At 56.3% G+C, this 21,381-nt stretch overlaps 1 protein-coding gene across 1 annotated transcript; it reads right to left on the reverse strand.

The window, feature by feature from the left end:
* Nucleotides 1-5,432: 5,432 nt before the first annotated feature.
* On the reverse strand, nt 5,433-16,147 carry LOC308561345 (neuroblastoma suppressor of tumorigenicity 1). The gene is made up of 4 exons (XM_081146279.1): nt 15,994-16,147; nt 8,129-8,323; nt 7,900-8,011; nt 5,433-6,971 (listed from the first exon to the last, which is right to left on the reverse strand). The coding sequence occupies exons 2-4, from the start codon at nt 8,296-8,298 to the stop codon at nt 6,708-6,710; spliced, it is 546 nt and encodes a 181-aa protein (XP_081002405.1). The 5' UTR covers nt 8,299-8,323; nt 15,994-16,147; the 3' UTR covers nt 5,433-6,707.
* Between the last annotated feature and the right edge of the window lie 5,234 nt (nt 16,148-21,381).

Here is a 21,381-nt window from a genome sequence, read left to right on the forward strand (position 1 = left end):
GGCGCTCAGCGCTGATCCGCCGCCGGCGACTGCGGCAGGCGCCGGGGGCCGCGAGGGGAGGAAGCGGCCGCCCGCCGGGCAGGCGCCCAGGGAGCCCGGAGGCGCGGCGAGCGGCCGGCGAGCGCGGAGGAACCCGCGGTGCTACCGGGCGCGCGTGGTCCCCGCGCCCGGGAGGCTGCGCCCCTCCTGGCGGTGGGCGGGGAGAGCCGAGCCCCCACCTCGCAGGCGCGCGGGGCCCCTGGTACCCCAGGCCTTTGGAGAGACGATCCGAGTGCCCCAGCTGCAGCAGGTCGCCTCCCCAGCTGTGGCAGCCTCACAGCCCCGCATACCCCTCCCCAACCCACACGTGGTGGCGGCGCAGGAGGAACTCAGAGGAGGCGGCTGTGGCCCGCCTTTACCAAGGACTGCCCCCCAGTGCGGGTCTGCCCCCCATGCGGGTCTGCCCGCCCGCAGCCCGGCCACCGCACTGGCAGCCGGAGCCCACTGGGAGATACTGGGCGGATCGCTTGACACCCATATGTGTACACACACACACACGTGTATACACATATGTACATATATAGTATTATACATAACGTAGATAATATATAATAACCTCTATAATACTTCCTTCAAAGCTTTAAACAGCAGGTTACCTCTTCCTCCGGGTCTTCCCAGCGGAAACCATCCCTCTCCCCAACAGCACCAGGCGCTAAGGAGGAAGCCCCTGCCCTGTGGGCACTGCCAGTTTAACAGAGTGGGAACAGATCTGGGAAACTCCAGGCCAGGTGGAGGGTAGAGTCGCTGCAGGTAGAGGGGTAGGGTGTGGCCCCATTATGTATCTCTTCCCCTGGCTAAGAAGAGTCTTTATCTGACTTCACAGGTTAATATTATGACTCAGATTAATACTATGAATTCCATTCATTCACTCAACAGGCGTTTATTGAGCACCTAGTAGGTGTCAGGCACTGTTCTAACCAATTGGGGCACTACAGTAACCAAAACAGAGATCCCAGCTTTGTGGAATTTACATTCTAGTGGAAGGAGACAGGCAATAAACAATAAACATAATAGATGCTTAGTCATAAAGTGACAATTGCCACAGAAAAAAAGGAAATGGGGGAAAATATAAAGTAAATTGGGGGGGGGCTTTTCCCTCCATAGAAACAGAAAAGTAATACCTCCAGTGCGGCAGAAGAAACTGTACTCTACCTTTCTAGGTTCTTCCAGTTGGTCTAATGGTCAAATTGACATGAGACAGATTAACAAGAGAAAATAACCAAATTTCATTGCATATGTACATATGGGAGCCCCACATACAGGAGAAGTTCAGAGAGAGAAATGCAGAGAACGCGACCTACATGACATCCTGAGCTAGGATGAGGGCAGGGCCTTCGGCTGCAGAAGGGAGGGCCATTCACAGATGGAGAACAGCAGGTGTTCAGTAATTCGATGTTCACCCTGCCACAGAGAAGTCAAAAAAGGTTATTTCTGGAGATAACTCTTACCATGGGCAAGGGCCCAAATTTAAATTCTTTAAGAGAGGTCCAAGTTTCTCTTGAGCCCACAGGGTCCCCATTGCCTTCAGCTGAAAAGAATCTTTGAACCAAGGAGGCACATCTTTCAATGACTTGTTCTGAACCCCTACAGCTCCCACATATGAGAGTCCTGCTATGTTCCAAAGGCTTTATTATATTATTCTGACATCTATAATAATGCCGAGAGAGAGATGTTAAACTGGGGCTGGGTGAGGCAACGTCACCAGCAGCAAGTGAACAAGTGGAACTGAAACCTGGGTCTGCTCAACACCCAAAGCAGAGAAACCTTAAGACCCTACACCACCCTTCACCCACCCATGAGCCACTCTTTGGAGCTCAGAGCCCACTTCTTACCCACAGACAGGTCTATGCAGCAGGGGGAGGAGGCCTATTGTCCCTCTCAATACCACCTGTACCACCCTGACAGGGTATAGTATACCAAGCATGGGGTGAATGCCATAAAGACCAGATTTGGGATCCCATTGCTGCTGCTTTCCAGCTCTGTGGACTTAGGGCCAGTGGCTCCATCTCCTTGGGTCACTATGTTCTTGTCTGCAATAGTGAGCAGAGTAATACAGCATCCACCTCACAGGGTTGTCAAGGGGATGAAATGCCCCTGGTGTAATCTGTAAACTTTATGGTGCTGTGTCAGTGCTAGCTGTTGGCCTCAGCATTCCCATCTGAACAATGGGAATGCATTCAGCCCTGCAGTAAATCCTTCAGCCCAGGGATTCCTGGTCAGCCAACAGCAAACCTGAGAGGTGCTGTGTACAGCAGACTTTGGAGCCCAGTGGCCTGGGTTCATAATTCTGATTCTGCTACGTGTTCTGTGAACTTGGCAAAGCCAAGTTCTATGCTGCTATGAAACTGGAGTGGTGAAGATGTGAACAGAATGAGTATTTAAACCATTTCACACAGAGGAGCTGCCTGATAAATTTTAGCTTTGAAAAACTAGTGGTATATAGTGGGGTAGAATATTAGTCCCTCTGCTTTAACTTTTGCTGTAATGTTTGATAGCCTTAATTTTTTTTAAAAAAAGACCTAAAGAAAACATAACAAAAATGTTAACATTTCTTCATACTGGGTGATAGATTCACAGATGGTTGTTATATTATGATCTGTACTTTGCTATAATTTAAAAAAATGTTTTCAAGCTTGGGCCTGGGTGGTGGTGCCACCTTGTGGCCACACTGTTATTATCTTGAATTTAAGAACTTTTCAGAAGTTCTTAAGTGTGTATGCTCCTAAATTTATGATTTCTGTAATTGATTAATAATGTCCCAGACTTCCTTAACATTTTAGGGTAGAAAGGGACCTTTCAGGGTGCTTAGCCTTTGGTTGGTTACTTCTAGCCACGGGGTGCTCTCTCCCTAGAGGAGAAGGGACAACTGAGACTTAGGAAGTCCTCTACCCTAGGCCTCCGTTTTCGTCAGTACATCGAGGACCAAAGAGAGCTCCTCATCGCAGAGATGGAGAGACTGAGGCCCTGCTCAAAGCCGCCCTCACAGAAGACATTGACCAGCTGGGTAAACTCCGTGATGGAGGGGTCTGTTGGTTTTGCTCACTGCTGTATCCTCTGCTCATGTTAGGCTGTCGGTAAATATACGTGCAGCGAATGAGTGAACAAGACTATCAGCCCAACCACAAGCAGTTATGGGCCAATCATTCATTCTCTGTCATTTTAATAGTGGCTGACGTTTACCCAGGTCTTACTATAGGCCAGTCACTGTCTCAAGCTCTATACGGTGATTTATGTAGAGCTCACCACGACCCTGAGAGCGAAGAGAAGGTGTGTGATCCTTAGTCCCCATTTTACCGATGGGGAAACTGAGCCTCAGAGATTTTAAGTGACTTGCTCAAGATTGCACAGCTAAGAAGTGGCCCCTGCAGGATTTGAACCCGGGCAGGCTGGGTTTTCCCTGAGGCTTGGAGCTGGAAGGAAAAAAACAAAAAACAAAAAACTAGATGGGGCTTGTTGGCTTCATACAAACTAACAAGGCGGGGAAGGGGGGCCACTTACCGGCCCATCGGGAGGGGGCTGCGCTGACCGTGCTGCGTGCCAGCGTCAATCCCCCGTAAAGATGTTTAATCCCTTGCGGATGAGGTGGCGGGGTGGCGCGGGGGGAGCTGCACTTTTTTTCCCTAGGCCGTCGTGGTTCATTTTGAGGTTGGCGAAGAGAAAAAACCCGCAGTCCCCGCTTTACCTTTCACTCCCGACGGCAAACTACCGCAACCAGCCGCGCGTCTCCAGACCCTCAAACCTGGCTCCTCCCACCCGCTGCTCCCAGATCCAATCAGCAGCGGCTCCCTCGCGGGGCCCCGCCCCCAGGCGCTGCTCCCGCCCACCTCTGGCTGCCAGCCGCCGCCTGCGCTCCTGCAGTTCCCAGCGGGTCTCCCCCTCCCCCCCTCCTCCCACGAGCCTCTCTGAGTCTCAGACTCAGCGCGCAGACACTTCCAGGGCTCTCACTGCAGAGAATGAAGCCTGAACTCTAGCATTCCAGGCCTGCCACCAGTCCCGCCAACCCACCCCCTGCTTTCTTTCCAGGCAGCCTATTAATTTATGTTTCTATGAATTTATACCCTGCCTGGTCCCATACACAGGATGGAGGCAGCTCCTGACCAAGATACATCCTGCCAAGACTCTAGTGCTCAGGTCTCAGAGGCCCAGCACCAAAACCGCAGCCCAGTCTTTCATTTGGACCTGGTCTCGGAGTCTTCTGAAGCCCTGCGGGACTTTCTCTGCACCCTCCAGTGAGTGCTCACCTCCAGCCATCTAGAAAGATTAATATGGCCAGGGCTTGTCCCTCCAAGACTGAGGGAGTCACTGAAGTCTACACGCAGGAGATATACTTCTCTCCAACCCAATTCAGCATCAAGGGATGCAGGGCCACCATGGATGGCCATGCAAGTTGTGTCCTGCACAACTGCAAGAAGTGCCATTCTCAAGTAGGGATGCAGGTAACATGCACGGAAGTGCAGAGGGCAGCCATGAAGGAAAGGCTTGGGAACACTAAGGAAATCACCTATGGTACACAGCCGTCCTCATTAGAGGGCGCCCGGTTAGAAATTGGGGAACCACTACTCCTCAGCATGGGCAAATCACTCCCAGGGCATGAAGGCCTGCATTTTTCTCATTAACGAGATGAGCATTTTCCAAGAAATAATATATGTAAATTGGCTGGTATGTGGTGGTTACAGCAATGTGTGTGAGGAAGGAAGGTCATAGCCCTCACGCTGTCCTGTCTCAACAGAGAACTTGGGAGGGGCCCAAACTCAATTGCATGGGGGTAATATAGGTTCCCTGTGAGGTGTCAGGACCGGCCCAGCACACAGCAGGTAACTGAGAACTAGCAACTACTAAGGTCATACCAAGAGCTGAGTGATTAGGCCGGGCTGCCAGCGTTTGAGTCCTATCGGTGACATTTCTTAACTGGATGCCCCTGGAACATGACTTAATCCCTCTGCACTTCAGATGCCCCACCTGCAAAATGAGGGCAATGCTTGTATCACAGGGATGGGGAGGGTCAGGAGAGTTATTTATGTCAAGTCTTTACCACAGTACCAGTTATGTTTCCCCTTCTACTGGGCCAGGCTAGGCTGGGGTACAGGGAAGGACCGAGGCTGGGTCACTGTGAGGGTGAAAAGGGAAGGCATGAGGCAGGCCCAAGGGACCCAGGAGCAAAACCAGAAAAGCCCAGTTGGGAAGCCCACAGAAGATACAAGCAAGGCAAGAAACGGGCACCCAAGGAGAGGTGGGAGCTGGGGAGACAGGGCCCAGGGGTGCACATGGCAGGAAAGTGAAGGGGTCACCATGATGCAGGAGGGTCTGCTCAGGGTGCACTGTGCAGCCTGACCCCTCCCCTAGGCCTTGCTGCTCCTGGGTCAGCTGAGCCAGCCAGCGAGAAAGAGAACACAGGCTTTCAACGAATTTATTCATGAGAACACTCAGGGTCCGGCAGGGAGACAATCTACTGGTTACAAGCTCCAGAAGCTCTTGTCAGAACAGCCGTGAGGGGCGGGGCACCCCCAGGCAGGGGGCCGGCGGTGCTGGAAGCCATGGGCACAGACTAGTGGACACAGGCAGTTCTTCCTGCCCACCTGCCCGGCCCCAGGGCCCCAGTCCGGGTCCCGCACCCCCTCTAGGGTTAAAGTGCAGTGGGAGGGGGCAGGCCGGTGGGATTGGGCAGCTAGAGAGCCACAGTGAACACCCCACCCACAGGAGCCTTCACTACCTCTTCCTTTCTTGAGGCTCAGGTGGAATCCATCCCACCCAGGTCCCTCCTTGGAATCTGAGTAAGGGAGACTCCTCCCCACCATCAGATATTTAGAGAGTTCCCAAAGCAGGGTGAGGCTGGCTCCATATGCTTTCTGAGGGGCCTAGAACTTCGGGGGCAGTGGGAGGCACTAAGATTTGAGAAGAGGGAGGGAGGCTCTTCTAGGTGATGGTCCGGGGTGGGGGGGGTTCATTCCCACCCCCTGGCCTAGGAAGACTCCTCCTTGCCTCCCTCCCTGGAAAGCCAAAAAGCCAGAGGCCCAAAGAGCCTGGCCCCTGGCTCCAGGGCCATGAGTCAGCAGGGTCCTGCCCAGGCCTGACTCCCAAGCATGGAGGGAGGGCCTCTTCAGTGCCACCGGGAGAAGCTGCCCTGGGCATGGGCATGGGCATGGGCATGGGGTGGGAAGTCTTTGGAGAGGCCTGTGGGGCTGGAGCTCCCTGCCTCGGCCAGTGGTCTTCCTAGCCCGGACCCAGCCCTCCCTCAGGGCCACTTCTGGCAAGGTGCCCACCCTCAGCTCAGGGCCCAGCTCTACCGCTGTACCAGGGGCCCTGCCCCACCAGAGGCTGCATGGGCCTTGGCCTGGCTCCTGCCATCTTGGATGGCCTCACCCTTACCTCAGCAGCTTAGCCAACTTCCTTCCCCTCCAAAGGGCACATCTCTAGGAGGCAGAAAGGAATAGAACCCCCCCTCCAAAAAAGAACCCTGAAGACCTCGGCTTCCTCCCCCGACTTTTGAATATATTAATTGTGCAGCTTGGCTCCAACCCCTCCCTTCAGATCTCCATGGCAACCGGGAAGCATTCCAAGTCCAAGTCTGAATCCAAGTCCATCCAGTGCCAAAGGGGGGCTCCAGCCTCTCCCCACACGCTTCCCCCAGCATTCCACGGGGGACGAGAGGGGAGGAAGAGTCGAGGGCCTCAGTCCTCAGCCCCCTCTTCCTCGGTGTGGGGGGCCCCAGGGGGTTCCTCGGGCTCAGGGGTCTGCCCGCCAGGGTGGGGGTGAGGATGGGGGTGGGGATGGGTACCCGGCTGGGAGCCCGGGCCATCCTCGCCCTGCACGTAGACACTCAGCCCCTCGTGACTCGGCTCCTTGCCGCACGCCTGGCAGCTGCAGTGCACGATCTTCTCCACCAGCTTGTCCACCCTGGGCACCTCCTCGTGGCCGGGGCACTCCAGCGTCACCTGGGGAGGGCAGCAGAGATGTTTCCAAAAGCCTGGGCCTCCTGACAGACAAAATCCAGGATGGCCTACCCCTGCCTAAAATTCCCCTCCATGCTCCACACAGCACATGGAGAAAAATCCTGGCTTCTTACTAAGGACACTCGGACTCTTCAGGCTGCCCCTGGTGAACATCTCCACCCACCTTTGCACCACGCCCACCAACTGTGCTGAATGAGGTGTGTGAGACTTTGCCCATGCTGTTCCCTCTGCGTGGAAGGTCCTCACCCATCCCCTACCGCCTGCCCCAAACACTGCCCAGTTACCTTCTACTAAACCTATGGGTCTGAGCTGACATCACTTCCTCAAAGAGCTCCCCACCCCCCGCAACCACCAGCCCAGCTGAGCTTTGCCCTGGATGAATCCCTTTAGCGTCTTGCTCTGCAGTTGCCTTCCTTTTCCCCTCCCTCCCTCCCTCCCTCTCCCTCCTTCCTTCCACATAGCACCTACTCCATGCCAGTTATGGGGACACAAGACAGTCCCTCAAGGAACTCAGTCTAGTGTAGGAAACAGACTTGTCAAAATCACCCAAAAATGCAGCTGGAAAACTGGAGATGTGACAGATGCTCAAAGCAGAGGCACACAGTGCTCAGGGGGTCAGGACAGGGGCCCTGAGAAAATGATGCTTGAGCTAAGAGCAGAAGGATGAATAGAAGTTAACTAGGTGAGAAGGAGGAGAAAGATGTTCCAACCTGAGTACAGAACATGTGCAAAGGCCCTGTGGTGGTAACCAGCAAAGCAGGTGTGAGACTGAAAGGAGATGCGCTGGTGTCAAGTGTCAAGCAAGTGAAGCAGGTGAGAGAGGCAAGGTGAAGCCAGAAAGACTGCTGAGCCAGACCATGCGGGCTTCATGGGGCAGGGCAGGCTGGGCAGGGGGGGCAGTGGTACTCACAATCTCCCACATGGACTGGGCTGGCATGCAGGAGTCGCAGTGCACCAGGGACTCTGTAGACTGTGGGAAGGTGTTGGGAACACTGTAGCTGAAGCACTGTCCTAGGCACGCTCTGTGGGAGGAGAGGTCACCAGGCCCTTGTCATTGTGGCAGAGACAGGGATGGGCAGCCCGGCCCTCCTCCCTCCTGGGCCCCTGTTCTCCCCTCCACCCATCCCCCTGGCCCTCACCTGTTCTGGATAGACTTGGCCTCACAGCCGCTGTGGCCCACGATCTGGGTGATGTTCTTGGCCTCGCACCAGGCACTCTTGTCCGGAAACAGTGCCAGCTTGTTGATGGGCGGTGGAGCAGCCAGCAGCATGGCGGGGAGGACAGCCCCCACCAGAACCCGAAGCATCATGCCCGTGGCCTTCAGAGCCCTAGAACTGAGCACAGACTGCGGGTGAGGCCAGCCAGGCTCAGGAGGCTGGAAAGAGGTGGACGGTGGTGTTATAAGCATGAGCTCTGACATCTCACTGCCGGGGTGCAAATCCTAACTCTACCACTTACTAGCCAAGCACAACCTTGGACAAGGTATTTCTCCCTTATGAACCTCAAAACTGGGGCTGGTAATAGTATGTGCATCCGATGGGTGTCATGAAGATTAAATGAGGCAGCCCTGGCTGGTGTGGCTCGGTTGGGCGTCATCCCGTGTGCCAGGAGGTTGCCGGCTCAACCCAGGTAGGGGGCATACAGGAGGCAGCCGATGGATGTTGCGCTCTCACACTGATGTTTCTCTCTCTCTCCCTTCTTCTCTCTCTAAAAATCAATAAACTAAAATAAATTTTTAAAGATTAAATGAGGCACTACAGGAAAAGCCCTCAGCAGATAACGCACACTCTATGGGTTAGTTATTTTTATAACTTACTAGGTAGCTTTGAACAAATTACTTTTACCTCTGTGCCTGTTTCTTCGTCTGAAAACGGGGATGGTAATGCTGTGTACAGCGAAGGATTGTTGCTAGTACTCAACAGGACACTAAGTTCCAAGCACATGTTGAACTCTGATGTTGTGGCACCTCTGGGAAAACCCAAAAAACTGCCCACACAGTGCACGCCCTGGAGGGCTGGCCATCCAGCACGTCTCTGGACACGCTGCTACAGCTGTCAGTATTCTGATGTCAGGAGAGCTAACCTCCAACTTCATGGCCCTGTGAGCTCTTGGGCCACTTTAGCTTGCTGGACCTCCGGTAGAGACACTAACCCCCAACTAGACTGTATTTCTTTTTTCTGGATGTCCCACCAAAGCCTCGAGCCCTAGGTCTACACACCCAGCATTATCCTCAGCTCCATCCTAACCTGGGACAAGGAGGCGACAGTCCAAACCAAGCCATTGATGCTCAAGACACTAGAACAATACTGGGATTGGCCAGCAGGTGGCGCTGCAGGGCAGTGTGTCCCACGGCTTCAAGCAGAGGGGACTCTCCCACTGTTCCCCAACTTCATCTTCTGTAGGTTTCGCCCACTGCCTCACCTCAAAAAATGTAGAGGAAGGCTTTGGGGAGATTCAGAAAAGAGGGCAATGCCCACAAGGAGAAAGGGCGCTGGACAGTCAGGAGTCCACATATGCTGGGTGACCCTGGCCACTCAGGCCTCAGCGTCCCCGCATGAAAGATGAGGGAGGTGCCCTAGACCACCGGTTTCTAAGCCTGGTGGATCCTCAGAATTCCCTGGGGACTTGAGGAGTGGAAGTTCTAGGATGGGTGGGAGTCTGCAGTTCTAACAACCTCCAGGATGGTTGTGATATGCAGCCAGGCATGGGAACCAGTACAGCTCAGTCTAGGATCCTGTGTCTTGGGACAGTCCCCAGAGGGGCCTGGGTGGGGCTGAAACAGGAGCAGGGGTCAGGTACTGTCTATGGGTCCCACAGACCCCCACATTAATGTTGGGCTGGCTCGGAGCTGGACATCGGGTTCAGAACATCCCTCAGCCCACATTCTGCCTAAAGTGGCAGGTGTTTTATACAGTGTCTGGGGAGGGGGACCTGCTGCGGGTCTTGCCTGCTCCTGCAGTGAAAACTTAAGGGGACCAGCTGGGCTTGCAGACAGGGCCCGCCAGCCTGCAGGGCTGGGACCTCCTCCACAGCACTGGGCTCTCTCCATCCAGCAAGTTCCCTCAGCTCCAGAGGGGAGGCGGGAGAGCAGGAGGTGAGCCCCGACAGCCTGCCCCCATCCCAGATGAGTCTGTGTCATGGCCAGGCTCTCACCCACACGTTTCCGGTCTCGCTCACAAGATCGACAGCGAAGTCCCTGTTTTTAGTATAACCACATCCTAACAAAATAGAATGGACTTGTTCCTAACTGGCAACCTAGCTAATTTTTCAACAGGCTTAGTGTCCAGGAGGCTTCCTCACTCCTTCCTAACGGTGCTCGTCCGTCCCCAGGGAATTAGCCTGAGTCAGGGTCTGACCATGGCTGATCAGAAGAGGCCCAGAGACCACCTAAGGCCAGAGCCCCTGGGCCTCCCCAGGCTGGACTGGCCCCCTAGAAACCTCAGAGAAATCCAGGGACTTCTGTCCTATACCTGACCCTATCACAATTCCTCAGGAAGGTCAGGGTGGCGACGGACAGGGAGTGACTTCAGGTTTCCTTAGGATTTGGAATTGAGATTGGGATTTTTAATGAAATCCTGGAGATGAGCACTGGGGTCTGAGCTGGAGTTGGAATGAAGAGAGGTTAACACTGAGGCTATGGACCAGGATGATGCTAAAGACGAGTAGAGATTGGGGTTGAGGTTAATAACATGGTTTACTGAGAGATAACAGTGAGTGTTTTAGGGGAGTCGCTGGCCAGAGGACAGGGACTGATTATTAGGGTCACGCTGTGCAGAAGCTGAAGAAAAATGAGATAAACTGAGGCAGAAGGCCACCTCCTTGGTCTTCCTCCTTTTCTGGTATACAGCTAAGAGTTAACCCTAAGGGCCAGCTGTGTCCACAGAAGGGACACAGTAACCCAGCTTCTCCCCAAGCCCTGGCCAGGACCTCAGGGGAGGAGCCTGGGCCCTCCCACCTAGGAGCTGTGTGACTTTCAGAAATGAAGTTCACCTCTCTGCACCCACCTACGTCAACCCTGGAATGGGGAGCAGAGCACTATCCTTGGAGAACTGGGAAGATGCAGTGAGAGCACCCAGTATCCAGCAGGCACCAATTCAGGCCAGTTCTCTTCTCCTGGGGGATCATGGGAAAGGCCTGGGCGGGCATCAGAGCCAAAGCTGGGCACTGGGGCAGGAAGGAGGCAGGGAGGAAGCCAGGCCACTCTCTCCCACAGACACACCCAGGACACATCCACCCTCCTCCTGCCCTCACACCCAGCAACCAAGAACCCCTGCTCCCCAACACACACACACACACACACCTCACACTGACTGGGGTGGGCTCTTCGCTAGGTTTAATGTTGATTTATCCTATTTTTCTTTTTTTAAGCAACAACTCAGCTACTTTTTTTTTATTCAGCAGCTGGACCTTCCCTCCTGAGACTTGAGAGCCTCACCCACAGATTCTCATTCCTTCCTCCCCACCCGGAAAGTCACACAGCAAGTCACGGGACCCTCAGTATACCAGGTGGGAAGGGGGATCCCCGCTTGTCCCAAGGCCCCCCCAGCAAGTCAAGCCAAGCAATGTCTTTCTCCTGAGTCATGTGGTTCCCTGCAGTCCACACTCATTTACTGAGCAACTTCTAGGATGGCGGGGGTATGGGCAGGGGAGCCAGGGTCCCAGACTCTACCCACTCAGGAGCTCAAAGCCTAGAGGGGGAGGGAAGTGGGTTAAGAGGAAGCTGTTTAGAGTAGGGGCAGTGAGAAAGTGTTGTGGGGGGCAAAGTAAAGATGCTTAATTCTGGATTTAATCCAGGATCGCTGTTAGTTACCAATGGTGGGGACAGAAAGGGGGCTCCTGGCTGAGGGCACTGCCTGGGCAAAGGCCAGGAGGGGGGATTTATCCATGTCAGCCCACACAGCTAACTATGGGTTGGGCACCACTCTAGGCGCTTTTACATAAATTCTTTTATTCAGTCCTCACAACAACTCTATGCGGTAGAGACTCTTATTTCCCCTGTTTTATAGATGAAGACTGGTCACAGAGAGGTTGAGATTTGCTTGAGGTTTACTAAAAAGTAAATAGTGAACAGGGATCTACTATTTACAGCTCCCTCTGTGCCTCAGTCCTGAGGACCGAATAAATGAGTCTATGTGCAAGTGCTTAGAACTCGGCCTCACCCGCAGTTAGAGCCCGTGGGTAGTAAAGGGAACTGAGGCTTGAACCTGGGCAGCAGCAGGGTAACTAACCACCAGCTACTCTGCAGATGAAAAGGGCACAGGAGAGGAAGGAGAAGGCGGCCGGTCTGGAGTGGGCATCAGGCCTGGGGCTCCCTGTCCCTGCCCCTGGCCCAGCCACTGTGTCTCACTCGGGTGCTCAGCCACCGCCTGGCTGGGAAGCTTGGGAGCCCCTCAAAACGGGGTTCAATGCCCACTCCTGGCTCCCCTGCAGATGAGCTCATGGCTACGGCTGACCCCTGCTCCTCGGAGCCTCGGAAAGGTACGACACTGCCCTTCCTCGAAGTTGAGGGGAGCTTCAGCGAGGGCCCCCACAGCCCAGGGTGGGGCCTTCTTACCACCTCACGGTCCATTCCCAAATCCAAGCCCGCGGATCCTCCGAGGCCTCGCGCAAACACTCCACACATTCTGAGGCTGCCAACAACACAGAAAGGAAGTTCCCCAGGGGGACCCTGGCTGACCCATTCCAGCACTGTGGAAACTGAGGCACAGACCAAGAATGTGGGCCGCCGTCTGTCCCACACCGGGAAGGGGGCAGTGAATCAGCAGGAGACCAGCCTTCCCAGCTTCCTTGGGAAGGGCTGGGGGCAGGGAGCAGCAAGAATGCAGGCTTCAGGTCAGGACTCTGGGGTCCTTTACGTTTCCACACCAACCAGAGCCACCCTCTTCGCTGAGATGCTTGTCCCAGCCCTGGACATTCTGCCCCCAAAGGTCTGAGCATCTGTATGGGCTCCCATGCGATCCTGAGGCCTAGCCAGGTCGCGAGCCAGAGCCCAGCTCCCCAAGGAAGGGGCCCCCACCCCAAGGCCTGGCTCCTAGAGCCTGGAGTCAAGTCTTAAATTCATGGGAGGGGCCCAGGTTTCAAGAGAGACCTTGGGCCCACCACCACCCCCCACTGTGAAGGCCTTTGTAGAGCGAAGAGTCGATTTTGTATAACAAGTGAACAGTCGCTCCCCACTTCCTTTGTGGGGTAAATCTGAATATGCAGGGTCACTGAGGGCCAAGCACACCAGGATTTTCTGGGTACAAAGTAACCACTCACCCTAAGCCCCTCCCCTTCACACACACACAGGGCAGGGTCCATTCACAACTGTGACAGACCCGAGTTCCCATCAGAGCTCAGCTGCTTTAACCTTTCTTTGTTTCAATTTCCTCTTTTGCAAAGGGGGGGGCAGTGATAATGCTCACTCCACAGGGCAGTTGTGCATGGAAACCTCTGGAGAGGGCCGTCATGGGATCAGTCTTCAGTAAATGTCACCAATAGTGCTAGCTTGGAATCACCCTGGCCCACGCACTCTCCCTGAACTCTGCCCAGGCCCGCCCCTCTGCCTCTCCTTCCCACTCCCTCCCGCCAGATCCTGGGTGGTCCTGAAAATACGTAAATCCGGGGTTGCACCTGCCACAGTGAAACTGGATTGAGAGGAAACCTCCAGGGGAAACCTTGAGGGGCAACTCAAGCAAATGACAGGATGGCTGGAAAAGGGTTTTATAAACTGTCCAGTCCTGCCCCACTCACACACTCGCTTGCCAGGGTGGGAGCCGAGAGGAAGATCCCACTCAGAATCGAATTCTTGGGCCACAGACTAAAGGCCAGGGTGCAAGAGAAACCAGCCCCCTCTAGAACCCAACTTCCAGAAAACAGGCTGGGCCTGGCTGCCAGGCGGTGCTTGCTGCTGGGTGCAGAGGGTGTGGCGTTTGTGGCCCTGGGCTCAGGGATCAGCAAGGGTGCGGCAATCACTGCAGGTCTTGGACTGAGTGCAGGGACTTCCTTGAGTGGTGCAACTGAAAAGGTCACTCTGGGAGGGGGCCGGGCAACGTCAGACACCAGCCCTGGTCGGCTCACTCAGCAGGCTTTCCCAGGCCCGCTCTGAGGTCGAGGGCTAATTCCAGTCCAAACTCATCCACTGGCTCACTGTGGGCCTGGGGGCAGGTAATCTAATGGTTATAGCCTGGGCCACAGGCCACTTGTTTCGCCTCCCTAAACCTCGCGTCTGTAAAATAGGGGGGTGCAGCCTGGGAATGTCCACTTTGGCAGACTTCCTCACAGGGAATCTGGCTCCTGCGCTTTGTTCAAGCCCCTGTGATTCCATGACCCCAGTCTCGCCGCAGGGTGGCTTCCTTCCCCCTCCGTCAGCGCGCTGGCGGAGTACGAAGCAACTGTCCAGGGGATGGGCACGCAGGGCCAAGCCCAGGCCCAAGAGGCTGCCCGCCTCGGCCAGGCAGCTCCACCTTCCTGGCTACAAACCCCCAACCTAGGCCGTGGCCCTCCTGCCTGCAGACCCTCCAGCAGGAAGACCCGAAACTGTCTCCAAAACAAAACCTATGCTAATGAGCTGCTGCAGGGCCGGCCTACACATCTGCGCAGCAGAAGTCCCCCTGCAGACCTCACCAGCATCCCTGCGGGCTCCCCAGCCTGCGACCCTTGGGGTTGGGGGTGGGGGAAGGGGCTAAACTCAGTCTGAGACTTCACTTTAAAAGGATGATATATCCCTGGCCAATGCGGAGCGCCTAGGCCCAGGAGAAAGCTTGCAGGGGTGGGGGGAGAGGAGTGGGGGGTCACCAAGGAAATGCTCCAGCTCCACCTTTGCTTTGGCCCCAAGGAAAGGCAAACCGCACCCAAACATCCCCAGCACCTGGGGGAGTTTCAGGAGGCTGGTGGTTTGACGGCACAAAGGATGAGGGGGGCCTTTGACAAATTGCTTCCTCACCTCCATCCCCTGCCAGGGCCCAGACTTGGGCCTCAGGCCCTGACCTCTGTTTTTCCCGGGGGGAGGGGGGGGTCCCTCAGTTACAAGTCCTCCAGCCCAGCAAGGACCTCAGAAAGCCTGAAAACTGTGCACTTCCCCCTGGTGCCCGCCAACCCCCTGGCCTCGCCAAGGCAGCCAGCTGCCCCTTTACTGCTGCTTGTAAAAGACCAGAATCGCCCCGCCCAGGGAGCAGGCGGGCAGGTGGCCGGCAGCGGGGCCCCGTGGCCCCGGCCGCCTCGCGGGGGTGGAACTCTGAGCCCCCGGAAAGGCTGGCTCCCCCTGCCCCAGACTCAATTCCAGGGGGATGACCCCGGCCGGGCCCCGGGGGCAGGCGGAAGGTAGGGGGAGGGTTTCGTCTCTTTTACAGGGTCTAGGAAACTATTCCGACTGCTCCGAGGCTGGGGGATCGTCTGAATCTGAGGGTGATGGGTCAGGGAGACGCACAGACCCACGAGGGGGACCCCCACTGAGGGGCGGGACGCGGAGACGGAGAGACACCCGGGCGGGGAGACAAAACCAGGGAGACTGAACGGAGAAACAGAAAGAAAGGGAGCGAACCAGAGCGGGAGACAGACAGACAGACTGCAAGAAGAGACAGCGGGAGACAAAAAGGAGGCAGAGACGTGCCGGAGCGGGGAGGCCCGGGCGCAGCCGTGGGGACGCGGAGCGCGGAGCCCGGCCGAGCTCCCGGCGCTGCCCCGAGCGCGCGCGGCCGACCCGCCCTCGACCCGCCGCGCTTTTCGCTCCGCCACGCATCTCCCTCCCGCATCTCCCTCCCGCACCTCCCTCCCGTTCTCTCCCGGCCGCGGAAACTCCTACCTAGAAATGGAAAGCCCAGGCAGAGTCTGGGGACGGCCTCGGGGCGCAGCGGGGTCCCCCCGGCCACCCTGTGCCGCGCCCACGTCCCCAGCCCCGGCGTCCGGAGGGGCTCGGCGGCGCACCTCGTCCCCGTGCCCCCGACCGCCGGCCGGGCCGGGTACGAAGCCCGCAGCCGACGCGTCTGGAAACCGGGCGCCCGCGTGCCGGCCGGACAGGACTTACCGCGCGCGGCGGCGGCGGCGAGGGGCGCCGCGCACTCGTCTGAGCCCGCGGGGGGCAGGCCCGGCGGCCCCGGGAGGCGCGGGAGGCGGCCGTCAGGGCGGGCGGCGGCCCCGCGAGGCTCGGCTGGGCTGCGCGGCGCGCCGTCTGCGGCCCCGGGCGGGCGCGCGGTGCGGGGGAGCGGCCGGGCGAGCGGCTCCGACGTCAGGGGTGTCTCCGCTCCAAATAGGGAGCGAGGGCGGGGGCAGCGGAGGGAGGGAGGCAGGGAGGCAGGGCGGGAGGGACGCGGCCGAGGAGAGCGGGCGGCGCGCACGGCCGCTCCCTCCGGGCGCGCGGGAGGGGGCGCCTCGGCGGCCGGGGGCCCCTCTCCCCACCCGCCCGGGAGCCTTCGGGGAGGACCGGCCGCGGCCGCCCTGGCCAGCGCCCGAGGCACGGGGCAGAGAGCCCGGCGCCCCAGCTCGTTCTAAAGCTCCCTCCGCCCGGTTTCTCTGCGCGTCGACTTCTCCCCGCCTAACTTTTCCGGAGACCGGGGTCACCAAAGCCATGCCAGGCCTCAGGGTGACAGACGTGGAGGTGTCCCTTTATGTGGGAATGCCAGTCTTGCTCGCGGGTGTGGCGCTCCAGCCCACCGGGTCCCTACCTCGGGAGACTGTCCTCGCCCCGAAGTGCTGCGGGGCGCCCAGCCTACCCACACGCTCCCGGACTTACTCTCGGTACCCTGAGGACCCTGGAGTCACTCACCCTCCGCCCAACTTCCCTTTGGCTTAAGCCGCCAGAGAAGGGTCTGGGAGCCCCAGGGAGGGCTATTGGGAGAGAGCGCGCCAGGAAATGGACTCGCTTCTTTGGCTTCTGGGAAGAGCAGAGCCCCAGGCCTGACCCAGCGTCCAGCCTCACCTGGGGTGGGTGGGTGGGTGGAGTGGGGGCACCCAACTAATCCATCTGCAGTTGGGCATTTGGATGGGCTGCAGTCATGCCCTCTCTGTTCTGTGCCCAGTGGAGTGAGAAAATAGCTTTGCTCCTCAAAAGTAGTTGCCCAGGACACAATTCTGGGACTTGGGGAGATTTGCTTTCTAGCCTCGTTGTCGGTGTCCAGCCTGGCTGGAAGCTCCCAGGTGGATGCAGCCCTGCTCATCTGAAGCCTGGAGGTTGCTGAGTGGCCTGCTAATCAGTCCATGGTGTACTCTGGCCTATCTGTCCTCTCCATGCCTCCTAGCACTTACTTATGCTGTTCCCTCTGCCGGAGGGTCCCTTCCCCTCCTTCCATCTCCTGGTAAAGGCATTCTTCAAGCACCAGATTGGAAAACCTTCCCAAGGCCCTCAGGTGGCAGAAACTTCCTCTTCTCATGTGATCTTAGAGCACAGGATACAGACCTTTGTTAAGGTTGCTTCTCCTCTAGACTAGTTGAGTAGATCACTTTCCTCCGCTAGACCGCAGGCTTCTTGAGGGGAGGCATCACAGAGATGATGGCAACTTCAGAGTCCCCAGTGTTTAAGGTCAGGCCAGACAAGGTGCACAGTATATTTGGCTAAATGAAGTATTATCCCCCACAGGTAAGTGCTTCCACGAGGGTGACTGTAACAGTCATAATCACACACACACACTGAACACTTTACTACATGCTCGGTCCCTTTCTAAGTACTTTCCACCGGCACAATAAATCTATGAGATAAACAGTATTGTTATCCCCATTTTATATGTAAAAAACAAAACAAAACATGACCTAGAGAGAGGTTAAGTAACTGACCTAAAGTCACACAGTAAGAGGTGATGCCAGTAACAGCTACTGTCGGTTGGATGAGCTTGTCCCACAGAGCCCGGCCTCCCTGCACTACGCGCAGCAGGTGCTCAGGAGATACATACCATTCTGGTTACCACGAGCATTTGCAATGTGGACCTGGGCAGGGCGGGAGTGGATGTCTCCATTTGGTAAGAACCCTCTCCAGCCCTGCAGGAACTGAGTAGCCTAATGAGCCTGTCAGATCTCACAGAGAGCCAGGAGCAGAAGCCCTTGACAGTTTAGCCACTGCTCAATGCAGGGAGGTTCTAGAACAATCCCAACTGCCTAATCAAGGATATGGGTTTGGGGTTGAGTCATGCCTATCTGGTGAAGACTGGTAATTACAGGAGGGCCACATGTGGGCAGGGGTTCTGGAAGGTGACTTGTTAATAGTATCAACAGCTACCATTATGTGCCAGGCATTATGCTAAGCACTACCAAATCCTAACCCCAACCTCACCGTCATTCCCATTTTACAGGTGAGACAAGTCAAGGCATCAGGATGTTCAGGGCCCAGCCCAAGACCACATGGCGAAGTGACTGACAAAGTCTAGGCTTGAACCCAGACCAAAGCCTGTGCTCCTCTGCCTGCCACACCCTCGTGGCTGCCTCAGAGCCCTCCCCGTAGGGGGATGCTGCACCACGGGGACAGAGGGTGGTGGGGCCCCAGCAGGAAAGGCAGACCTGTCACGTTAGTTAGAGTCTCCGAGCTCACTGACATGCACCTGGTTGGCAGCGGTATGCCAGTTGCCCCGACAGGCCTGGCTGGCACAGGGCACGGGCCTGAAGCCAGAGCCTGCTGGCCCAGGGCCAGCCTCTTGGGGCCGTGGTAATGTGGGGCCCAGAGTGGGGGGTAGAGGGCTGAAAGCCTCTCTCCCCAGCTCATTAGCAAACATCTGGGCTCAGGAAAAAGACCGACCTGGAATGTGACTGGGCTGTGGGGAGCTGCTCCCTCCCTGAGTCCCGGGAATGTGAGCTCCCTCCCGCAGGGCACGGGCTCAGGCCAGCTGTTTCCTCTAATCCCGTCAGCCTGGCCTCGACAGGGGTCCAAACCTCTGCACTCTCCTGGAGAAAGAGAAAACAAGCAAAGGGCCGGCCTTCCTTCCTAGTCAGAGGATTGGTACTGAGGCCCAGGAGAGCCACAGGCCCTCCCTCTCCCGTGAGATCAAGACCAAGGGTGCCCACACTTACAAGTCTGGAGCTGGGAGGGGACATTGGGACTCATCACGGAAGGTTCTGGAGTCCCTGCTTGAGTCTGAATCCTTGCTCCATTACCCAAGGACTCTGGGGCTCCGCACGTTGTTTCATGTCTGGGCCTCTGTTTCCTTCTGTCAAGCGCAGCTGGTATGGTATGTACTCCACAGAGTTGCTGTGGGGACTCGCTCATTTCCTTAACAAGTATTTACCATGCCTACTATGTTCCAGACAGGCACAGAGGGGTCGGGGACACAGTAGTGAACTAGAGCCATAAGGTCCCACCCCTCAAGGGGCAGGGAGGCAGAGTACACGGATGAGCAGACAAATGGGAGTCTCCTAACCAGGGTGCTCTGAAGGAACTATGCGAGCCAGAGTGGGTGACGTGATGGCAGAAGCCTCCGAAGGCATCTCAAAGAGGTGACGTTGAAGGTAAGGTTATGATGAGAGGAAGCCAAGATTCAAGGAGATAAATGGATGCAAAGTGCTCGGCACAGTTCCTGGAAAATGAAAGCTATTTTAGGGAGGTTCGTATATAGCAGAGGGGAGGCAGGCAGTCAGAATCCCTGGCTCAAACCCAGGCTTCGGCACAAAGCTTTCTCACCTCACTCAACCAGGTCATGCACTTCCTGGGCCTCAGTTTCTTCATCTGTGAAATAGGGATTTTAATAGTACCCAACTGTAGGCTTCCTTCTAGAACTCACTGAGAGATGCGTACCTGAAGTAGAGCCTGGCACGTGCTCCGTTCTCAGGAAGCCGTGGCAACTTGTATTATCCCTTCCCGTGGAGGGAAAGGATTTGCCTAACCTCACTCAGTGAGTCAGGAGCAGAACCAGATGTGACGACTCTGAGCCCACCCCAGGCGCTGTGTCCTCCTCTGGCCCCTGGAGGCTCAGGAAGCCTCTGGGCCCCATCTCAGGCTCCACACCAAGGGTTCTGTCCCTGAGGGCTACTGTGTGAGGCTGTGGGAGGTGTGGCCTTGGCCTAGCCTGGAAACCTGGCATGAGGCCCCGAGGGAAGGGTCCTTGGCTCCATGGAAAAATTAAAAACATGTTCTCTGTAGGTAGGGTGGGAGACCAGGAATCAAGAAAAGGAATCAAGTGCTAAGAACAGCAGAGATGAGAGAAGCCGGTCAGAGATGAGAGTGAGGTTCTGGGGAGTGGGGTGGAAGCTCAGACTCAGGTCTGCCTGACTCCAAGGACTGTCCTTTTTCCCCCCCAAAGAGCAGCATGCGTGCTGGCTATGGCCGTTTCCTCATCTGTAAGAACAAACATACTGGTTACCAGGAATGTGGCCTAAGTGCCGGGGACAGGGTGCCAGGGGCTCTCCCCAGCCACTCACTTTGCTCTGCATTTGTTTGTTTCCTCCCCCACCCATCTCTCTCTCTCTCCCTCTCTCTCTCACTCACACACCCTCAGAGCTGAATTCTGTGTCTTCTTTGGCTGGGGTTGCCTGACCCCACAGTAAAAGTCACCCACCTCCGTGTGACAGCACCAGAGCTGGGCTCTCAGGAAAGGGTCTCTGCCTGGAATCCCCAGCCCTGCCCCCGTGGCAGACACAGTGAACAAGGTCACATGGTGGGGGGCAGCACCAGGCACATCAACATCGCTTCTCCCATGCCTCAGCTCCCAGCGGCCCACACACATCCACAGAGAGTGGGATAAGAATGTTTCTCCTCCTCAAGAGTTGGCCCTTCTGTGAATATTTAATATCCCACAGAATAGCATTTTTTCTTCTTTTTTTAAAATTGATTTTTAGAGAGGGAGGGAGAGGGAGAGAGAAACATCGATGTGAGAGCGAAACATGGATCAGCTGCTGCCTCCTGCACGCTCCCTACCAGGGATCGAGCCCACAACCCGGGCATGTGCCCTGACCCGGAATCCAACCTGCAGCCTTTCCATGCACAGGACGATGCCCAGCCAGCTGAGCCACACCGACCAGGGCATTTCTTCTTATGGTTTTTGTGCTCCTAATAACTTCACTGTAAAATCTCTTTTAGGAACATAGGAATTAGAGAAAAAGAAGGCACAAAAGGATATCACCTGGGTGTCTGCCCAGTACCTCTTCTAGAGAACCCACCTCCAACCACATCCACAAACACAGGGTACCCCCAAAGCCAGGTCTGTCCTCCATGAACCTGCCCTCCTAGCCAGAGCGGATTGGACCAGAATGGATACCTGGCCCACGCTGGGCCCATGGGATTCTCTCTCCGAGGATCCTGAACAGAGAGGCACGGGAACTGTGAGGGAGCCCCATCACATGAAGGGCGGAGCTCTAGGGGAGCTCTGGCTGCTGGAGGAGCCGACAAAGACTTGGTTCTTGCCTTGTGCATCCTCAGTAGTCACCTTTTCCTTGGCATCTCTGAGCTTCTCCAGTACCTTATAATCTTAAACTGATTTGGAGGAATTTGTTACTTCTC

The sequence above is a fragment of the Miniopterus schreibersii genome (genome assembly GCF_964146895.1).
Source record: "Miniopterus schreibersii genome assembly, chromosome: 8".
In the NCBI taxonomy this organism is placed as follows: domain Eukaryota; kingdom Metazoa; phylum Chordata; class Mammalia; order Chiroptera; family Miniopteridae; genus Miniopterus; species Miniopterus schreibersii.

Excerpts from the sequence above, each read along its gene's own strand:
- LOC308561345 (XM_081146279.1), bottom strand. The coding sequence starts at position 8,298 with ATGATGCTTCGGGTTCTGGTGGGGGCTGTCCTCCCCGCCATGCTGCTG. Across the intron at positions 8,012-8,128 it reads GCCAAGTCTATCCAGAACAG|AGCGTGCCTAGGACAGTGCT; the intron begins GTGAGGGCCAGG and ends CTCCTCCCACAG. Across the intron at positions 6,972-7,899 it reads CCCAGTCCATGTGGGAGATT|GTGACGCTGGAGTGCCCCGG; the intron begins GTGAGTACCACT and ends TGCCCTCCCCAG.